General features: G+C 59.7%; 1 protein-coding gene across 1 annotated transcript; it reads left to right on the top strand.

The window, feature by feature from the left end:
• The first annotated feature begins 173 nt into the window (after positions 1-173).
• LOC136299277 (TBC1 domain family member 24-like) lies at positions 174-4,808 on the top strand. The gene is made up of 7 exons (XM_066200736.1): positions 174-362; positions 639-1,674; positions 1,780-1,938; positions 2,251-2,314; positions 3,219-3,314; positions 3,491-3,767; positions 4,575-4,808. Exons 1-7 carry the CDS (start codon positions 266-268, stop codon positions 4,718-4,720), a joined length of 1,875 nt encoding a protein of 624 aa, XP_066056833.1. The 5' UTR covers positions 174-265; the 3' UTR covers positions 4,721-4,808.
• Positions 4,809-19,923: the final 15,115 nt, after the last annotated feature.

The raw sequence follows: 19,923 nt of genomic DNA, 5'->3' as shown, positions 1-19,923 counted from the left end.
ACACCGAGGTGATCCTCGGGCCAATAAAGGCTCCGTTCGGGGCTCGTGCTGCTGTTTGATGGGATCTCAGCCCACGGGCTGTTTACAGCCCCCAGTCCGGCTCGGAATTGGGGCAGGAAGGGGCGATGCGGGCGCGGAGCCGCTCCACCCCTGGCCGTGTTTACCCCAAATAAACCCCGGGGCCGCGGGCTCGCCCTCGCCTTAAAAACCACGGCGGGCGGGTGCGGGGCCAGAGGGGACCCGGCAGGGGTGGCCGAGCTGGGACATGCTGCAGGTGGGGCTCAGCCTGCCCCGCTCCCCCGGGGCCGCGGCCGCCGCCTTCCCCGCGGCCGAGCCGGCCCAGGACTCGGGCACCGGGCCAGGTGAGTGCGCCCAGCCGCGGGGCTGCGGCTTTGGAGGGGGGAAAAGGCCCTCACGGTGTGAGGAGAAACCCCGACACCCAGCTGGGACCCGGCCCCACTTCCCCGGGGCCCCGAGCGATGGGAGCGGGCGAGGGCAGAGCCCGGAGCCCTTCCCTCGGCAGGGGAGAGCAAGGAAACCCGGGACGTGGCTGCGAGAGCTCCGAGCGCGCCCGGGCAGGGCGAGACGCCGTCGGTGGGGCGGTGAAAGGCGCTCAGTAAAAGCTCTTTGTCCCGCAGAGGCGCTCGGCTCGTCCCCGGTCACCATCGTGGTCACGGCCGAGGCCGACACGTGGGACATCGACACCTCCCCGTGCCCGGGCCGCGGGCACTTGGTGGACTGGGACAAGATGCCGGAGCTGCAGCCGCCGGCGCCGCTGCCGCGGGACGTGCTGGGCCGGTCCCCGAAGGAGCTGAAGAGGCTGGCCAGGGAAGGCTGCTGGGCCGGGAGCCACGCGGGGCGGGCCCGGCTCTACCCGCGGCTCATCCGGCAGGTCTCCTGCCGCCTGGTCACCCCCGACGCGCTGGTGTACAGGGACGTGGCCGCCCGGCTCTTCGGGAAGCCCAGCGTGAGCTCCCACCCCCTGCCCGAGTTCCTGGAGGGCTGCCCCATGCCCACCTACTGCCTCAGCCCGCACGGCGTCACCGCCCTGAAGAAGATCCTGATCTGCGTGGGCGCCCTGTTCCCCGACATCACGCACAGCCCCCTGCTGCCGGCGCTGGCCGCGCTGCTGCTGCACTACAGCCAGGACGAGGCGCAGTGCTTCGAGAGCCTCTCGCGCCTCATCGCCAGCAACGCTCCCCACGCCGCCTACGTCGACCAGTCCTTCCTGGCCCACCAGGCCTCCTGCATGACCTTCGGGGACCTGGCCAACAAGCACTGCCCCGCGGCCCACAGGCTGATCGCCGGCGCCGCCGACAACGTCCTCGAGGTGTACTCGGAGTGGCTGTGGTGGCTCTTCCCCGGGCTGCCCTTCGCCTACGCCGTGCGGGTGCTGGACGTGTTCCTGCTGGAGGGCCAGAAGGTGCTCTACCGCATCGCCCTGGCCCTGCTCAAGCTCTTCAGGCTCTCGCTGGGCCCGGCTGGGCCGCAGGGCTCCGACATCAAGGCGGAGCTGCGGGCTTTCGTCAGGAACATCGCCCAGCACGTGACCGCGGACAAACTCCTGGAGAGAGCCTTCGGCATCCGCCTCTTCTCCCGCAAGGAGATCTGGCTGCTGCAGATGGCCAACAGGAAGGCCTTGGTGGAGAGGGGCATCACCGTGGTGCAGAGAAGGTGAGGAGAGCCCTGCGTGCCCCAGCCCTGGGAAGCTGCTGCAGGGGGCCGTGCCCCCAAAAGCAGAGGGGCCCCACAGCCCCCCCGATGTCCCTCCCCTCGCAGGCCGTCCTTCCACCTGGCTGTGGACATGCAGAAGTTCAGCTCCAGCGCTGTCACGGCGCAGGAGATGCGCCTCGTCTGGTCCTGGATCCCCGAGCGCTTCTCGCTCTTCCCCCCGCTGCTGCTCTTCTCCACCTCCCGGGACGGCTGCAGCCTGCAGAGGTGAGGCCTCCCCTGCCCGGCGGGGCCGGGGCACGGGGACACCCGGGCAGGGCCTGGTGCTGGAGAAAGGAGCGGCACAAGTGGCCCGGGGCAGCTCTGGGGCTGCCGGGGACCCTGCTGGGCTCATTCAGGGTCCCCAGCGTGGCTTAGGGGAGAGGGCAGGGGCTGGGCCGACACCTGAGCACTGCCTGGGCACACGGAGCCCTGTGGATGTGCCGGGCAGGGATGTCCCCGAGTGCCACCCTGTGCCAGGGACAGCCAGCACAGCCTGCCCAGGGCTGCCCCCGAGCCCACCCTCGTCCGCCCCTGCAGGTTCTACACGTGCTGTGAAGGCTACGAACCCACGGTGCTGCTCATCAAAACCACCGAGGGGGAGGTGAGCGTTTCCCGGGCAGGGCTGGGGAAGGGGACAGGCTGCGTGACCCCACAGGCACCTCCCGGAGCACCCACGGGCTGCGTGGTCCCTGCCCCGCCCCGGGTCTGTCCCAGCTCCCAGGAGAGAACAAACTGCACCTCTGGCCACCAGGACACCTCAGCCCGGGGTGCTGGGGGAAACAGGAGCGGTGGGTGAGGGGGAGAGAGGCCACGAGTGAGGCTTTGATTGCAGATACAGGGCAGGAGGGAGCTGGCACTGCGGGGTTTGGGGCTGCACTGCGGGGTTTGGGGCTGCACAGCGGGGTTTGGGGCTGCACAGCGGGGTTGGGGGCTGGCACAGCGGGGTTTGGGGCTGCACTGCGGGGTTTGGGGCTGCACAGCGGGGTTGGGGGCTGGCACAGCGGGGTTTGGGGCTGCACAGCGGGGTTTGGAGCTGGCACAGCGGGGTTTGGGGCTGCACAGCGGGGTTTGGGGCTGGCACAGCGGGGTTTGGGGCTGGCACAGCGGGGTTTGGGGCTGGCACAGCGGGGTTTGGGGCTGCACAGCGGGGTTTGGAGCTGGCACAGCGGGGTTTGGGGCTGGCACAGTGGGATGGAGCTGGCACTGCGGGGTTGGGGGCTGCACAGCGGGGTTTGGGGCTGCACAGCGGGGTTTGGGGCTGCACAGTGGGGTTTGGGGCTGGCACAGTGGGGGTTTGGGGCTGCACAGCGGGGTTTGGGGCTGCACAGCAGGGTTTGGAGCTGGCACAGCGGGGTTTGGGGCTGGCACAGCGGGGTTTGGGGCTCTGATTCCCCAGGGGACGGGGCAGAGACCCCGCCCTGCTGAGCCCGGGGCGATGCCCGGCGCTCCCGGGGCTGGCTCCCCTCCCGGCCCGTCCCCTGACGGCTCCTGTGCTCTCTCCCGAGGTGTGTGGGGCGTTTCTCTCCTCCGACTGGAGCGAAAGGAAGAAGAGCGGAGCCACATCGGGGTTTTTTGGGACGGGGGAGTGCTTTGTGTTCACTGTGAGTCGTGGTTTGTGTCCGGCTCTGTCCCCTCATTTCCGTCCTGCCGGGACACCCCGTCCCGTCCCTGCCCCGCCCCAGGCCCGGACGCAGCTCTCGGCCCCAGCCCCCGAGCAGCAGCAGCGGCACGTTCCCCCGCGGTGCCCGGGGCTCACCAGGTGTGTCCCGCTGCCCAGGTGCGCCCCGAGGCAGAGAGGTACGAGTGGGTGCTCATCAAGAAGCCGGAGCTGGCCAAGGCCGTGCCGCGCTCCCGGCAGCGCTCGCCTTCCCCCGCTCCCGAATCCCCGCCCGGCTCCTCCCGGGGCAGCCGCGGCTCCAGCCCCAACCACCTGGCCGTGCCCTCGGCGCACACGAGAGACCGCCTGTCCCCGTTCCTGGCCGTCAGGCACTTCCTGCTGCCCTCCAAAACCGCCTCCATGTTCATGTCCGGCTCCCGGGACGGCATCGTCATCGGTAAGGGGGGGATCGGTATTGGTAAGGGGGATCGATATCGGTAACAGGGATCGATATCGGTAAGGGGGGATCGATATCGGTAACAGGGATCGATATCGGTAAGGGAATCGATATTGGTAATGGGGATCGATATTGGGAAGGGGGATCGATATCGGTAACAGGGATCGATATCGGTAAGGGGGGATCGATATCACTAACAGGGATCGATATCGGTAAGGGGGGGATCGATATCAGTAACAGGGATCGATATCGGTAAGGGGGGATCGATATCAGTAACAGGGATCGATATCGGTAAGGGGGGATCGATATCAGTAACAGGGATCGATATCGGTAAGGGGGGATCGATATCAGTAACAGGAATCGATATCGGTAAGGGAATCGATATTGGTAATGGGGATCGATATCGGTAATAGGGGATCAATATTGGTAAGGAGGATCGATATTGGGAAAGGGGGATCGCTATAGATGAGGGGAGACCTTTATCAGTAAGAGGTGATCTCTATTGATAAGGGGTGATCGCTATCGATAAGGGGTGATTGCTATCGATAAGGGGCGATCGCTATCGATAAGGGGGGGTCGATAAGGGGTGGCCGCTCTCGGTGGCTCCCCAGGGTGGCGCCCACCCCGCCGCTGGGCCGGGGTCTCTGTGCCCCCGGGCCCGGGGCTCGGCACAGGAGCCGCGGTGGGTCGGGGACCCCCGCGGGAGCAGCCCGAGCCCCTCCCGGCCCCGGCAGCGGGACAAGGGACAAGGGACAGCGAGCGGGGGGGCCGGGGGGAGCCGGGCCCCACCCTGCGCCCGCTCTGCAGGTGGAGGCGGAGGCCAAGCCCTGTCCCTGGACGCCAGCCTGCTCTGGGGACACACGGAGCGCTGCGAGACCTTCGACAACCCCCCGCTCTGCCAGGAGAACTTCCAGGTGCAGCTCTTGGAGGTGTGGGGCTTTCAGAGAGCGTAGTTCCCGGGCGGACACCCCACGCTCCGCAGCCTCCGGGGGCGTCCGGGACTGCCCGGGGTCCGCCAGCCCCCAGAGCCTCCTCTTGTCCCTGGCTGGAAGTGCTGCCAAAGCCCTGCCTGCGGTTTGTGGGGTGCAGCGACAGCCCCGGGGGGACCCCGCGTTTGGGGCTGAGCCCTCTGCTCTGTGCCCAGCCCAGGACACGGGGACAGGAGCTCCCCGACCCGCTGGAAATGCGTGAAGAGCTCGGCTTTTCATGTGCCCTCTCTGTTTTCCACGCAAACAAGCCTCGCCCGGGCCCCGCAGGGTGCAGGGCATGGGGAAAGGCTCGGGCTCCTCAGCTCGCATCCCGAGCCGTGAGGAGGTGATGCCATCCCCGGGCGCCGCCGTCCTGGGCAGGTGCAGTGCCTGCAGCCGAGGGCGCCTCACACCCTCCCCTGGGTCTGATCCTCGTGGGAGTTCCCTGCCGGCCGCCAGTTCCCGCTCTGATTTCCACCCACGTGGGATGGAATCCGGCGGCGGCGGTTCGGGGCGGAAAGGCGCGTGCGGGGCCGCGGGGACGGGCAGGAGAACGCTCCCGGGGCTCGGCCCCCGCTCCCCGCAGCCCTGGGCTGGCGGCTGACTCCCTCCTGTGGCTGTTCAGGCCGTTACGGCACACCGAGGGACGCAGTGGAAGTTCAGAAAGCTCCTTCATTGTCGCTGCATGTTGTCTTCTATACAGTTTTTACGAACTTCGAAGGCAACTTCTAATTGGTTAACAGCTATCTTGTTAATTACTCTGTTGGTTAGTAAAAGGCATTTCACTTGTCTATCAAATCTATTTATTCTCGGATTGTTCACACATTTTTTTACTGATTTTCCTGGGACAAATCCCTTTTATTACAGGTGTGTTGGAGTCCTAGAAACTTAGAATTTGGGGGGATTTTTTGGTATTTTTTTTTAAATTTATTTTTTTACCTTCAGAATAGATTGTTGTGTTAAAGGAACTTCTCCTTCTTAAAACAGCTCCGTATGTGAACTTACAGATTGCTTGTTAGCTGCACTTGGAAGAAATGACAGGCTGGATTTTTAACCTGTTCCTCCCCCAGCCCAGTGGGCAGGGTGTGCTCCCAGGGCTCCTGCCTGCCCAGGGCACATCTGGCTCACGGCCGCGGCCCAGCTGTGCCCACTGGGTCCCCTGGGAGGGATAAAGGCTCTCACGGGGAGCGAGAGGCAGGACAGGGAGTGTGTCAGAGCCCGAGGATGGGCACCAGGGCTCAGCAATCCGGCACAAAATCCCCCAAACCCGCTGAGTGTCTCAAGCAGGGTTGCAAGGCTGGCCAGGGAGGAAAGGAAAAGACTCAGGGAGCTGTCACTTCTTGGGAACTCTGCTCCTTCCTTTCCTCATCTGCCACAAGTGTTGCTGTAAATCGGGATTTTCCCAGCACAGCACTCCGGCTGCCAGACCGAAGCGCTCCGCTCGTGCTTTTGTCCCTCGTTCCTCCTCTGCTCTTTGCTTCCCCGTGGCCTGTGCTGGGAATTCCAGCGCTGTTTTGTCAGGAATGTGTCAGCAGTGCCCTCCCAGGGCGCCGTTCTCCACAGCCCCCGTTCCTGTCTGGGATTGCACAGCCCGGGCTGGGAAACGCAGGTGGGTGCTGAGTGCTCCGCCTCTGACGTGGCATTTCCAGGAACAGCGGCGGAATTGTCCAGTTCTGGCTTCATTTCCTGCGGGTTTTCCACCTCTCCTGGTTTGGAGGCGTTTGGGAATCCTCCAGGCCCACCCTGGTTCCCGGGGCAGGGTGAGGCGCTCTGCTCCCTGGCAGGGAGGGCTGCAGGTCACCGAGGCTCTCCCACAGCTTGGGAGGAAAATGGATGATTTGGGGCACAATTCCTGTCCCCTCCATGCAGCATCCCAGCCGAGTTTGCAGCTCCACAGCTGCAGAGGCTCGGCACAGCTCCGCAGCTGTGCTGGAGCCAGCGGGCAGGGTCCCGGGGGTTGTGTCACCGTGTCACCGCAGGACGCCGAGGCACGGAGCAGTCTGGGCCTCAGCACCCGTCCTGCATCCCTGTCCAGGGTCCTGCGTGCCCTGCCAGGACAAGGACAGCCTTCCCCGAGCTCCACACGGCGTGGAACTGTCCCCAAGCCCCCCCGTGCCTCCCCCGGGACCTGCCCCGCTCGGAACCTCCCAGGCTCTGGAGAAACCAGACCAGGAGAAGTGTTGGGGCCGTCTGAGGTGACAGCGGTGACAATCCAGCTGTCGCCGTGCCCCAGCCTGGCCTGCCGGGGAGCTGCTCCGACAGGGAGCATCCCTGTTCCGACAGGGAGCATCCCTGCTCCACGCAGAGCCATCCGCCCGCGGTCTGACGGGGAGGGATTTGCCTCCACATTCCCGGGCCGGGAGGAAGGGAATTCGTCGGGAACAGCGCGGGTAGAAATCCTCGCTGGGAGTGGCATCCTTGCCCAGGGTTACCCGTGAGACGTGGCAGGGAATATTTGCTCAGGGAAAGCGCTGAGGTGAGCCCAGGTGAGGCCGTGGTCATGCCCAGGGCACTCCCTGCTCCAGCTTGGCCCCAAAGAGTCGGGACGGGGCTCGCTGCAGCTCAGGGGGCACCACAGGAAAATCCGGAGCTGTACCCCCTCCCCAGCTCAGCCCCGGCCCAAAGCCGTGCGGGGAGAAAGGGGAGTCGGCTCCAGCCGTCCCTCTGGAGCTCAGCAGCTTTGGGAAGCAGCAGCTGCCCGTGAGGGCTGCACCAGCTCTGCTCTGCCCCGGCAGAAAAGGGCTTGAGCCCGCCTTTAGCTGCTTCCCAAACGCTGTCTCGAGCCAGGAGATGTGGCCACACTCAGCTCCAGGGGCGCAGACACGGGAAAGACAGAGACTCAACAAGGGAGGAGAGTCGGTGCGGCCACATCCTGCAGTCCTGCTCACGCGGGGGGTCTTCCTGCCCTCCTGCAGGTCCCCACATCCTGCCCCGGGCTGCCCTCGGGGGGGGCTGGCACCTCGCCACCGGGCAGCCGGGCCTGAACTGGCCTTAGAGCTGGGCTTTGCTCCCTGGAGCTGCCCCCAGCCCGGCCACGACCGAGCCGGGCAGGGAGGGATGGTCAGTGTACAAAGTGGTCACTGCGGGATGGTCACTGCACAATGGGCACTGCGGGATGGTCACTGCAGGGTGGTCACTGTGGGATGGTCAGTGTACAAACTGGTCACTGTGGGATGGTCACTGCACAATAGGCACTGTGGGATGGTCACTGCAGGGTGGTCACTGTGGGATGGTCAGTGTACAAAGTGGTCACTGCGGGATGGTCACTGCACAATGGGCACTGCGGGATGGTCACTGTGGGATGGTCAGTGTACAAACTGGTCACTGCGGGATGGTCACTGCACAATGGGCACTGTGGGATGGTCACTGTGGGATGGTCAGTGTACAAACTGGTCACTGCGGGATGGTCACTGTACAATGGTCACTGCAGGATGGCCAGTGTGGGATGGTCACTGTACAAAGGTCACTGTACAATGGTCACTGTGGGATGGTCACTGAGGGATGGTCATTGAGGGATGGTCACTGCAGGTCCCTCTGCTGGCCAGGTGCTCTCTGTGATCCCTGACACAGACCCCGAGTGCAGGAACTGCTCCCAGCTGGAAAAAGGCTCTGCAGGTCCAGGGAGACAGGAAACATCTGCACTGTCACAGCTGGCGACTGCTCTGCAAACACAGGATGTGTCCATTGAACGGCCGATTTCCCTCCAGGCTGCTGCCAGGGCGGGCTGTGCTCAGGTGGGACCTGCAGCCCCACAGCCCTGCTCCAGCCCCCCAGCCCCTCTCCAGCTCCCCCAGCTCTGGAGCAAGCCCTGGGTGAGGAAAGACTATCCCTGCTGTCCTTGAAGCCACCGGGGAGTCCATCAGACAGGGAGGACTGCTTGTGGAAACCCCGTGGCCGGGCGGAATGGGACAAGGGAGGGCGCTGACCCCACGGCGTTTCAGGCTCTGCTTGCCCAGCGTCCCTGCAATGGTTACAAGAACTTTCGAAAGGGTCGCTCATCTCCTGGCGGAGCAAAGCTGGTGTCTGCATCACGCACAGGCCAGGCTGGCCTGATCCACGCCCTGCCACGCTGGGCCAGTGCTTTGCATCCCCTGGCCTTCCCCGCACAGCCCAGGGCTCTCAGCCAGCCCCGGGAAGGCCCCGGATCTGAGCTGCCCGTCCTGGGCGCTCTGCCCGTGGAGGAGGGAGGGAAGGACGTGTGGCACATGCCGTTCACCCTCTCCGGAGCTAAACCGAGGCCTCTCGGTGCTAAACTAAATTAACCTTGAAAATTTCATTTCCACAAACGACGGCAGCAATTAGCTGCTTTTAATGAGCTGCTTCGCTCAGGCTGGTGTCTGCAGGTCCTGGAGGAAATCAGAATCCGCGCTCGTGCCCCCGACAGCCCGTGGCTGATAGGAACTGACAGCCCCTTCCCACCTGCTTCCCAGGGAGGAATTCCCACGTTTGGATGTTGCCCACATTCCCAACGTCTCCACACGGATTTATTTCTCTGTTTTCTGCAGTTTTCTGCACACAGATTTATTTCTAAGCCCTGCTGCTTCACTCCTGAAGGCTCCTGAGCCCAAAGCTCTGCTGATTGTCAGGGAAGAGGAAAGACAGTGCTTTTCTGTCAGGTGATGGCGAAGGACAAAGCCCAGCAGCGGTTTTTTGTGTGAAATCCACAGGGACGCAGCAAGGGAACCGTGCTGGAGCTGCAGCTTGGTGCAGGGCAGTCCCCAAAAATCCCACTTATGTTTGAGAAATGGATTTTCCTCCCTTCCTGCAGTGTTTGGGTTCTGACTAGAAATAGATTGTCTAAAATACAGGAATCGGTTGAGAAAAACAAACGAACCAACAAAGCTGGATGTCAGCTTTCCGAGGCAGAAGAGACAGGAATGAGGGGAGCGGAAGGCTTGAGAGGACACGGTGGAAAAAGAACCAGTAGCTTGGAGGTGCTCATCTGTTCATAAAATCCCCTTATCAGACTATTTTTCTCCCTTCTCTTCTATCCCTCACAGCCTGGAAATCCCGAGTGATCTGATCCTAGTGTTAGAGATGGGATGGAATTGTTTCCCTCCCAGCTTACACTTCTGGAAGCAAGAATAGACCTGTGGAAGTGCTTACACAGTAAAATCCAAAAGTATCGTAGGCAAAAAGGAAATTCGGGCATCTCTCCTGTAAAGGGTGAGGCAGCTGAGGGCTGCAAGTGCCATTCCTCCTCCCGGGAGCTTCCAGGGAGTTCCCCAGCCCGCGGAGCCCCCGGCCCTGCTCTGTGCTTCACCTCAACCCCGCTGCAGGCTGCAAAGCAGCTTCAGAGGATGCTGCAGCCGAGGTTGGGCTCATCAACCCTGCCCTGCTCCACCCCAGCCCCAGGACATCCCCCGGGGGAGCTGGGCTTCCCCTCTGCTCGGAATAAAATCCTGTCCCCAGCCCTGTCAGCCCAGGGGCTCCTCCTGCCCTGCAGTGACATTTCTCAGGTGCCAGCCCTGTCCCCAGGCAGGCTCAGCAACCCCGGCTCAGAAGAGCTGAGATTTTCAGCCTCCGGGGTCCCAACCTCTGCAGGATTTGCCGTCACAAAAGCCCCGCACGAGCCCAAACCTGGCGTTTCACCGTTGGCAGGTTGGGCCAAAGTGATTTTGATTTCTAGAGATGTCTCTGATCTTTTCCCTGCGTCTCCCCTCTCTTGCTGTGGCCTCAAGCAAACACTGTTAAATCTAATGTGGATCTTTTTCTTCAAGTGTGACCTCCTCTTGTGGATGAGCTGGACTCAGCACAAAGGCTCTCAATGTTCACTTTTAAAAGCTGTAGCCCCATAAACATCTCCCGCAACAAAACCTCAAAGCAGCTCAATATTTACTCGTTAACCGCCGGGAGAACGCCAGTGTTTTGTCTTGTTTCCTTTCCCCAGCGCAGTTTGCTCTGCTCTCAGAGTTCCCCGCTCTGAGCCCACAGCTGGGATGGTCCCCATGGAATTCTGGGCATCCAGGAATTCCTGCCAGGCATTCCCTGGCCAGTGGCACTGTGGGATTGAGGTGAATCTTTTCCCACTGGCAGTGCCCATCCACAGGCATCACTGCAGGGGAAAAAAACCACCAAGTGTCAGGGGGAGAGCTCCTTCCCAAAATCCCCACGGAGCTGTCACCTCTAACCTGGAAATCAGAGTCACCCAAAGCAGATCCCTCCAGCACGGGGCAAACCCGGATGGAGCTGGGCCTTGGAATCTGCTGCAGTGTCCAATTTTCCTGCCAGAAGTGTCAGGGAAACCAGGAAAGCTGTGGCAGGACGTTGGAGGGTTTCGCTGAGCTGCACGAAAAAAGAAAAATAAATAATTGCGTGCAACAATTTGAAATGTCCCAAGCCAGAATCCAATCCCTAAGCTTTGTCATTTCCTGGGCAGTGTCCTAAAGAGGGGTTAGAGTGTCCCAAACCCACCCCGAACGGGGCAGATTTTGCAATCCACCACCCCAGAGCCCTTCCTAAGCACCGCACGTGCTGGGCAGGCTCTGGGGGAGCACAAATACTGCCAGCTCTGGCGTTTTTCTGCTCAGACCCACTTTCCAGGAGCTGCTCGCCCTTCCCAGCACATTCCCCGTTGGAGATGTGGCCTCAGGTGCCCAGGGGGGCTGAGGCCACAGGGCTGGGGAATCCATGGATGGTGCAGAACCACCCTGGGAAACTGCTGCGTGTCGGGATCAGGCTCCCACCTCAAATAACCTCTCAGACTTGATTTTATTTTTTTTTTCCTTTATGCATTTTTTTTTCAGGGTCTGGCAGTGGGGCTGAGCTCACACTGATGACTTTGTCTTGATGGCAGCCTACATGTGGGTCTGGTCTCATCTTTCCCAGATTTTCTTGCGGGAATAAACCATTTTTGACATTTTAATGTCTCACTTGAGGCTGGTAGGAAGGGGTCAGCATATTCCAGCTAGAGGCAGCAGGCAGGGAAACAGAGCAGCTTAATCTGCAATAAAAGTGTTTTTGCAAACATTTACAAAGCAATCCTCCCTTGCTATTTTCTGGATTTTGTATTTTCCTCTTATTAAAAAAAATTAATTAATTTGTGCACTTTTTCGACAATAAATATGGATTTACTGGTGATTTGGGTTCTGAGCTGATTTCTGGTCAGGGTGGTCCCTGGGATGGGATGGATGCGATGGGATGGGATGGGATGGGATGGGATGGGGTCCATGGGATGGGATGGGATGGGATGGGATGGATAGCATGGCCTGGCTCTGCCAGCGCACAGAAACCAGTCAAGAGCAGATAAATCCTCCTGCTCATTCCAGCCCCTCACACCCTCTGTGTGCCTCCGCCTTGTTCCTGCAGAGCTCCCAGCGCATTCTTCAGGATTTGATCATCCTGGGGCTGAGAGGACATTCCCAGGGCAGCGAGGGGGCCGGGAAGAGAGGAGGGCAGGAGAGAGGAGAGGGACAGATTGTTTTGGGTGCCTGCACGGCCCTGGCTGGGTTATTTCTAAGGGCTGAGGTCCGGATGAAACACCCTCATTTCTGCTGTGTGAGCTCTGAGATCAGCCCCCAAACACAGGCTGGACGTGGGGAGCCGCCCCCAGCCCGGGCTCTCCTCCTGCTCCTGCACAAAGGGACACAGCACCGAAATCATCCAGTACTGAAGGGAGAGCGCGAGGCTTCTCAGAGCACTTTCGGGGTGTTGTGGCAGGTGTGTGGGACCTGTCCTTACCCTCTGCTCAGCTCTGCTCTTTGGTTTTTTATTGTATTGTTTTGGATTAGTTGTGATATTTTGTATTATTTTATTGTAGTATTATTATGGTTGTACTACTATATTATTAAAATATAAAAATAAATATAGAATATATAAAATATAGAATATAGAATATAGAATATAGAATGAATATAGAATATAGAATATAGAATATAGAATATAGAATATAGAATATAGAATATAGAATGTAGAACATAGAATATAGAATAGATACTGTATATAAAATAATAAATAGATAATATATAACATATTATATATTATAATATATATAATATATTATAGATGTTATATATGATAGTATATACATTATAATATATATTACAATATAAATTCTATTCTATTCTATTCTATTCTATTCTATTCTATTCTATTCTATTCTATTCTATTCTATTCTATTCTATATTGTTAATACTTTATGTGTATTACTGACACCGTTTGGCTTTTTCCGGACACACTCGACCATGCCCTCTCCCTGTGGGTTTCGGCCGTTTTCCGTGGGGCGCTGGACACCCTCGGAAGGATTGAGAAACTCAAGAGACCTCGGCTCCGTCCCCTCGCGGCGGGAAGGGGCTGCCGCAGCTCCTCCCGGCAGCCGGGCTCCAGGCGGGCCCCTCGGTGAATTCCAGCTCCCCGCTCCCCCCGGCAGGCGTTTGCTGCGCCCCGGGAGGAGGCAGGTGTGGCTGAGATGGGGCAGGACCCAAGCGTTGCCTTATCCGGGCCTTGCGCAGCAAACATCACCAGGGATCTGTGGGAAAACCGGGATCCACATGGCAATTCACGCTCCAGCTGCTGCCTTATCTCCTGCAAGCCTTATCTCCCGCCAGCTGGAGCCGGAGCTATTTGCCTTTCAACCGAGTTTAAAAAAAAAAAATAATAAAAAATGTGTCAGCTTTATATATTAGGCCACGATCCCACGGGAAATTAATTTGCCCAACAGCAGAAATTCTGTCATCGCAGGCATCAGTCAGTCTGGGAATGGGGATCTCCAGACCGGGCCCAGAAATCAGGGAAACGGCTTAAAACAACAACGGCGGGAGGATGTGGGAGGGTGAGCAAACGACCGCAGCTCCGTCCTGGCTGCGAACGCGTTTTGGGGCGTTTTGTGGCGGGGACAGGGATGCACAGCCGGGGCGGGGAGAAGGGTCTCAGCCCACACAGACCCCGGGGGCCAGGGGTGGTCCCCGCTGTGTCCCAGGCTGGGTCTCCTGGATGTCCCCGGGCAGGGGCTGCGGGTCCCGGTGTCGCCACCTGAGCCCTGGGTGCTGCAGTGCCCCAGGGAGCCTCATCCCACCCCTCCCTGGGGCTCCCGGCTGGGGCTGGGGGCCAGAGGCATCACCTGGCCCCTCCGGGGTTGGCGGAGGGGACAGAGACCCCCTCCCCTTGGGGACAGCTCCCCTGCGGCACTGGCACTGCCCTGCTCTGCCTCCCAGCTTCGCAGGTAAATTGCACTTCTTCCTTCAAATTGCACTTCTTCCTTCAAATCCAGGGGCTCCCTTGAAGCCTCAAAATGCTCATTGAAGCCTCAAAATGCTCCCGGGAGCTCTGGTCCTCCCCTCCCTGGCCATGCGGAGCACACGGGCTGGGCTCGGGCTCTATTTTCTCTCTCCACTCGAGAAGAGCCCCGAGCCCTGCAGGTCCCAGGAACAAACCCTGTTTTCTCAGGGAGACACTCCCACCATCGAAAGCACTCAGGCTGGGCTGGCAGGATCCTGACTCACGGCCAAAAAACACCAAATCTGCGCCAGCCTCTTCTCCGCACCAGTTTTGTTTTATTTTATTATTTTATTTTATTTTATTTTATTTTATTTTATTTTATTTTATTTTATTTTATTTTATTTTATTTTATTTTATTTTATTTTATTTTATTTTATTTTATTTTATTTTTCGGAAGACCAAACCCATTTTCGCTCTTCAGAATTTTTTGGGTTTTTTTTTCTGAAGAGCAAAATCCCTTCGCTGGGGGCAGCGAAGGGGTTGATGCCGGGGGAGCCGGGATGAGCTGATGCTCCCGCAGACGAGGATTCTCCGCGGGAGCCCCGAGCCGCAGCTTCGCACGGCGCAGGGAGCCTGGAGGAGCACCAGGCTGCAGAAGTGTTGGGAGGAACAAGCCCGAGAGATGCTCCAAGGCTGACGTCAGGGCAGCCCGGGCTCTGCCTTCCCCACCACGTACCGAATTTTCCCATATAAGGCCGAGGAGAGCAATAACTCTCCTGGCAAGCAGATCAATAAAACCAGATGGTGGGCTCGCAATTAGAGATTAAGCACATACCGATCCAGAACAAACAGGCCATAAATCATCCGTGAGGGAGGGGGTTTATAGTTTAGATCACATTCCTTCATTAATTCAAAATGGCCCAGAAAAGAAAATAATACCAAACTGCTCTTTTTTTTTTTTAAATTTTTTTCCCCCCTGCTTTGTTCCTGCCTCGCTTTTGCAAAGCTGCATTCTTTCCTTGGGGGGAGCAGGGGCAGCCACGGGACAGAGTGAGGGGTGCAGGGGAGGGGAGCGAGCTGGGAATTGGCAGGGAGCAGAAATGGGGTGAGCAGCCGGGCCTGAGGGGTGCAGGGACAGGGCTGGAGCACAGCTGGATGTGTCTGCAACAGTGGGAACGGGGTACCTGAGGCCTCTGGGCACTCCAGACTCCGGGAAGCCCCATCCAACGTTGCAGCTCTGCACTCTGTGGGGTTTTTGGGGGGTTGCAGACCCCAAAGCACGAGGGGCAGTCCTGGCTGTGCCACCCCAGGGCTCCCAGCTGATGGAATCAGGCCGGGGGAGGGGGTCAGGTGTGACAAACCCCACGAAGCTCTGTCACCTCCGAGGTGACATTTCCCCTCGCAGGGAAATGCTTTGAATAAGAAAATAACAGCGGGATGACTTCTCCAGGTGTGCTTCGTGAAAGAAAAGGGTTTAATAATGACAAAAATAACAACCAGTGTCAAACAAAAGAAATATAACCGAACACAGTGCAGAGAGACCCCGTGCACTGGCTGAGGCAGTCCCAAAAATCCCCCGGGGAGTTCTTTCAGTCTTTTAGGTACTGAACGGCCCCGGTGGGATTTTTGGCACCTTTCCCAATGAAATCGGCAGCAGGTTCGGAGGCGCAGGTCCAGGTGTCCGGGCGGTCTCTCTGCTGGGCGATTCCTGGGCAAAGGGCTCCGAAGTCTCTGCCTCTTTTACCTTGTAAGAGCAGCAAGGGGTGGCTGTGAAACCTTTCCCTGTACGGGAACACCTGCCGGGGTGTGCGGGGTGCATTCCTGCCGGGCAGGGCCCCGGGAGCTGCTCAGCCCTGCCCTTATCTCCCATCTGGGACGAGCGGCGCTTGTGCAATCCCTGGGGACTGAGGACGGCGGGGCTGTGCCCCCCGATCCCCGGGGCGGTGACACTCCCGACATTCCAGAGCTGTGCCACCCCTGTGCCACCCGGCTGCCGCTGTCCTGGAAGTGCCCACAGGGATGGACACTCTCCTTGTGCTGTCCCTGGAAGTTTCCACAGGGCTGGACAGGTCCTGGAAGTGCCACCAAGGCTGGACTCGCTCCTTGTGCTGCCCTGGAAGTGCCCAGGGAGCTGGACAGGTCCTGGCAGTGTCACCAAGCCGGGACAGGCTCCCTGTGCTCCCGTCAGACAGACAGGAATGCCAAACGTGTCCCAACCACCAGGATCTGCGAGTCCTCCGTGCTCAGCGCTTGCTGGGGGTGGCTGCTGTCCCCTCGCTCCTGTCTGTGTGCTTTCATCTGCTGTGAGATCACTGCAGGAGTTCTCCTCTAGCAGTTACTCATCCTCCTCCTCCTCCCTCCCAGAAAAAAAAAAGCCAACAACAACAAAAAAAACCCCCAACCAACAAAAAACCCCAACCAAACTGTTTTGTCAGTAAATGCGATAAAAATCTCCCCTTCGCGTAGATTCAAGGTGAAGTTAACCAAAATATTTACACAATCCTCACGCAGTGCCCCCGCCAGGGGTTTCGTGGTGCCCTGACTGAGGCAGGTGCCCCTGGAGCCTCGGCCCAGCGCAGGGGAGCAAATCCCGAGCTGGTACAAAGGGACACCTCACACTGTCCCCGTGCTGCTTCCCAAGGTCCCTGTCCCACCCGGCCCTGCTGCCCCCGAGGGGCTGGGTCTGGCAGCAGCCGGGAGCCCTGGACATCCATGGAAGCCTTGGACATCCATGGAAGCCTTGGACATCCATGGAAGCCTTGGACATCCATGGAAGCCGTGGACATCCATGGAAGACTTGGACATCCATGGAAGCCTTGGACATCCATGGAAGACTTGGACATCCATGGAAGCCTTGGACATCCATGGAAGCCGTGGACATCCATGGAAGACTTGGACATCCATGGAAGCCAGAGGATCCCGTGCCCACCTTGCCCAGGTGAGGCTTGAAGTTTTATCTTTCCTGCTGCCCCTGCCCTCTCAGCTCTGCAGGAGAGGGGCTGGTGATTCTAGGAGGGGTTTGGTGATTTTAGGAGGGGTTTGGTGATTTTAGGAGGGGTTTGGGGATTTTAGGAGGGGTTTGGTGGTTTTAGGAGGGGTTTGGTGATTCTAGGAGGGGTTTGGTGATTTTAGGAGGGGTTTGGTGATTTTAGGAGGGGTTTGATGGTTTTAGGAGGGTTTTGGTGATTCTAGGAGGGGTTTGGTGATTCTAGGAGGGGTTTGGGGATTTTCCAGGGCCCCCCCAGCCAGAGCAGGGAGCGAGGGGCGGCTCCTGCAGCACCTCCAGGAGGACATCGCTGCCTGCAGGCAGATGTGAGCAGAGATTTTTCCGGGCAGCTGCGGCAGATCCTGGCTGAGATGGCAGCAGGAGCTCGGTGTGCCTTTGCTGACAGCTCCCACACCTCGCCCTGCCCGTGGCACCAGCCCTGGCACCTCCCCGGAGCCGGGAGCTGCCTGCTCTGGCCCCGGGGCTGATTTCACCACGGATTGCTCCCGTTTACGGGGCTGTGGCAATTAAGTTCTGCATTTCCCCTTTTCTCGACTGAACTATGTCAGCGCTGAGGTGTGGGCCAGCCCCACCTCGGTGCTCTGCATCCCCAGCGGCTCTGGGCGAGCTGGCCTGGAGAGCTCCGGGATCCAGAGCAAGGCCGTGGTGTGGTTTGGTTTAGTTTTGTTTAGTTGGGGCTTTTTCAGGCACTCTAAAGAACCCCGTGCCCCTTTGCTGCTGGAGATAAGCTTTTCCTGCACCATTGTTCCAGGCTCTTTTGCCTTGATGTGCTCTATTTTTGGCACATGCAAGAAGCCCCAACGTCCTCCCCTATCTCTGTGCTTGCTGGAGTTCACGTTAAAATATTCCTGGCCTTTCTCTTCGATTTTTTTTTTTTTTTTTCCCAGCTCTGAAGCAACACCACCTCTCCTCCAGCCCGTATTTTTGTCCTATGAATCACCAAGGCCCAGACAGGCCCCCACCGGGTAGGGAGCCCCTGGTGAGGAGGCAGCAGTGACCCAGCAGCTCCCTGAGCCTCCCCAGCAGTAGCTCTGGCCCCGTTCGCATCCTGCCAGAGTCTAGACGAGCCTCCCTGATCCAGCAGAGAGGTATTAGCTCAGCCTTCGCTCCCACACGCTTTTATCAGAGTGCATTGGGAGCCTCTAAATCTCCTCCTGTTAACAGCCCCTTTGCAGATGGAAAAGGCATTTCTGCCGTCCTGGGGGGCAGTCTGCCAGGCGGGTCTCGCTGATCTCGGCTCTCTGTGAATAAAGGCACCAAATAGTCACGAATGTTCACGCCGGTGTCTCCTCCCCCGCGGGACTTGGATGCTCCAGCCACAGGTTTAGTCCTGGATCTCACTGGCATTTGCTGCCCTTGGCAGGAGGACACAAGGGAAGCGTCCACGGAGAAATTGCACTGGGAGGTGGAAGGGGGTCCCAGCCAGCCCAGGCTGTCACCCAGGAGGTGTTTGTGGTGCCCCCTCCCCTGTTCCTCGGCAGCTCTGACCTGGGCAGGAGATGTCCTTTCACAGGGGCTGCTGCCACACGCTCACCTTCAGCCCTTCCTGCACCAGCTGCCCGCTCGTTTCCATCACGGGAGATTTATTGTGGTTGGTTTGGTTTGTGACTGAGCCTCAGCCCAGCCCTGGCCGCTCAAGGCTGGCTCAGGCTCACGAGGCCTCTCCCGTTACTCTTTCCAGCAGAAAACATCACCGGTGTAAAAATGCCCAACACACCAGTATAAACCAGAGAATCCCGCACTGGGCTGGGTTGGGAGGGACCTCAAATCCCACCCAGTGCCCCCCTGCCCTGGCAGGGACACCTCCCACTGTCCCAGGGGCTCCAACCCCAGTGTCCAGCCTGGCCTTGGGCACTGCCAGGGATCCAGGGGCAGCCACAGCTGCTCTGGGAATTCCATCCCAGCCCCTCCCCACCCTCCCAGGGAACAATTCCTGCCCCAGATCCCATCCCGCCCTGCCCGGTGTCAGTCTGAAGCCATTCCCTGTGTCAGTCTGAAGCCATTCCCTGTGTCCTGTCCCTCCATCCCTTGTTAACAGCCTCTGTTCCTCCTTCCTGCAGCCCCTTCAGGCACTGGAAGGCCACGGTGAGATCCCTGTGGAGCCCCAGCTGTGCCAGCCTTCCCTCCCAGCAGAGCTGCTCCATCCACCCCCCTGCCCATCCCGGCGCCCCTGGGCCCCTCCAGCAGCTCCCTGGTTTTGTTTTCCTCTGCCACCCGAGGGGAGCGAGGTCGGAGGATCCTGCAGGAGCTGCACCAGCCTGCTCCTGTTTTTCCAAGCCGACCTGCCAGACCCTGCTCACGCACACAGCGGCAAAATATTTGGCACGAGTCACCTCAGGCGGGATTTTCCCCCTGGAAAGCAGGGGAACTATTCCTCCTCCGTGTGCAGAACGCTGGGGCTGGGTGTGAGTTCGTCCCCGCCCTTGCGTGGGTGGCTGGGGCACTGTCCTGCCTGCCCGGCCCTCCCGTGGGGCTGCACCGGGCTCTGCTGCCGCTCTGCAGGAGCGGCGGGTTCCCTGGGCAGGGCAGGGGCTCTGAAAAACCCTGTCCAGCTCACCCACCCAAGGGTGCTCCCACCGCAGCCAGGTGAGGGCCAGGGGCTGCAGGGGAGCACCCAGGTGTCCCCGCACGTGTCCCCAGTGGCCTGGCCTCGAGCGGGGCCACCACCACCCCAGGACACGGCCCTGGTCACCAGGTGCCGCAGCCACCTCCCCAGGAGGGCCCCGGGCAGAGCCTCCCTTGCCTGGCTTTGGGCAGATCAGGGGATGGGGAGGGAGAGGAGAATTCCTGAGAAAATCATGGCTGAGGGTGGCTGGAAAAATCACCAGCCACAGGAGGATGGCTGGGAGAAAGAGGGGATGGGGACAATGGACACAGCTCCGTGGACACCCCCTCCCGCCTGGTGCTGCCCCAACACCGGGGACCCCTCCCCAGCCCCTGGGGGTCTCTGCAGCCTGAGCCACTGTCGCAGCAGCACCGCGGGGTGCTGGGCTGGAGCGGCGAAGTCCCCGACGCCCCGAGTTCC

The sequence above is a fragment of the Chamaea fasciata genome, unplaced genomic scaffold, assembly GCF_029207755.1.
Source record: "Chamaea fasciata isolate MVZ Bird 193981 ecotype frontalis unplaced genomic scaffold, bChaFas1.0.hap1 SCAF_19, whole genome shotgun sequence".
NCBI classification, from domain to species: domain Eukaryota; kingdom Metazoa; phylum Chordata; class Aves; order Passeriformes; family Sylviidae; genus Chamaea; species Chamaea fasciata.
Note: the sequence above shows the minus strand (reverse complement) of the source record. Positions and strands in the feature narration are given on the sequence as shown.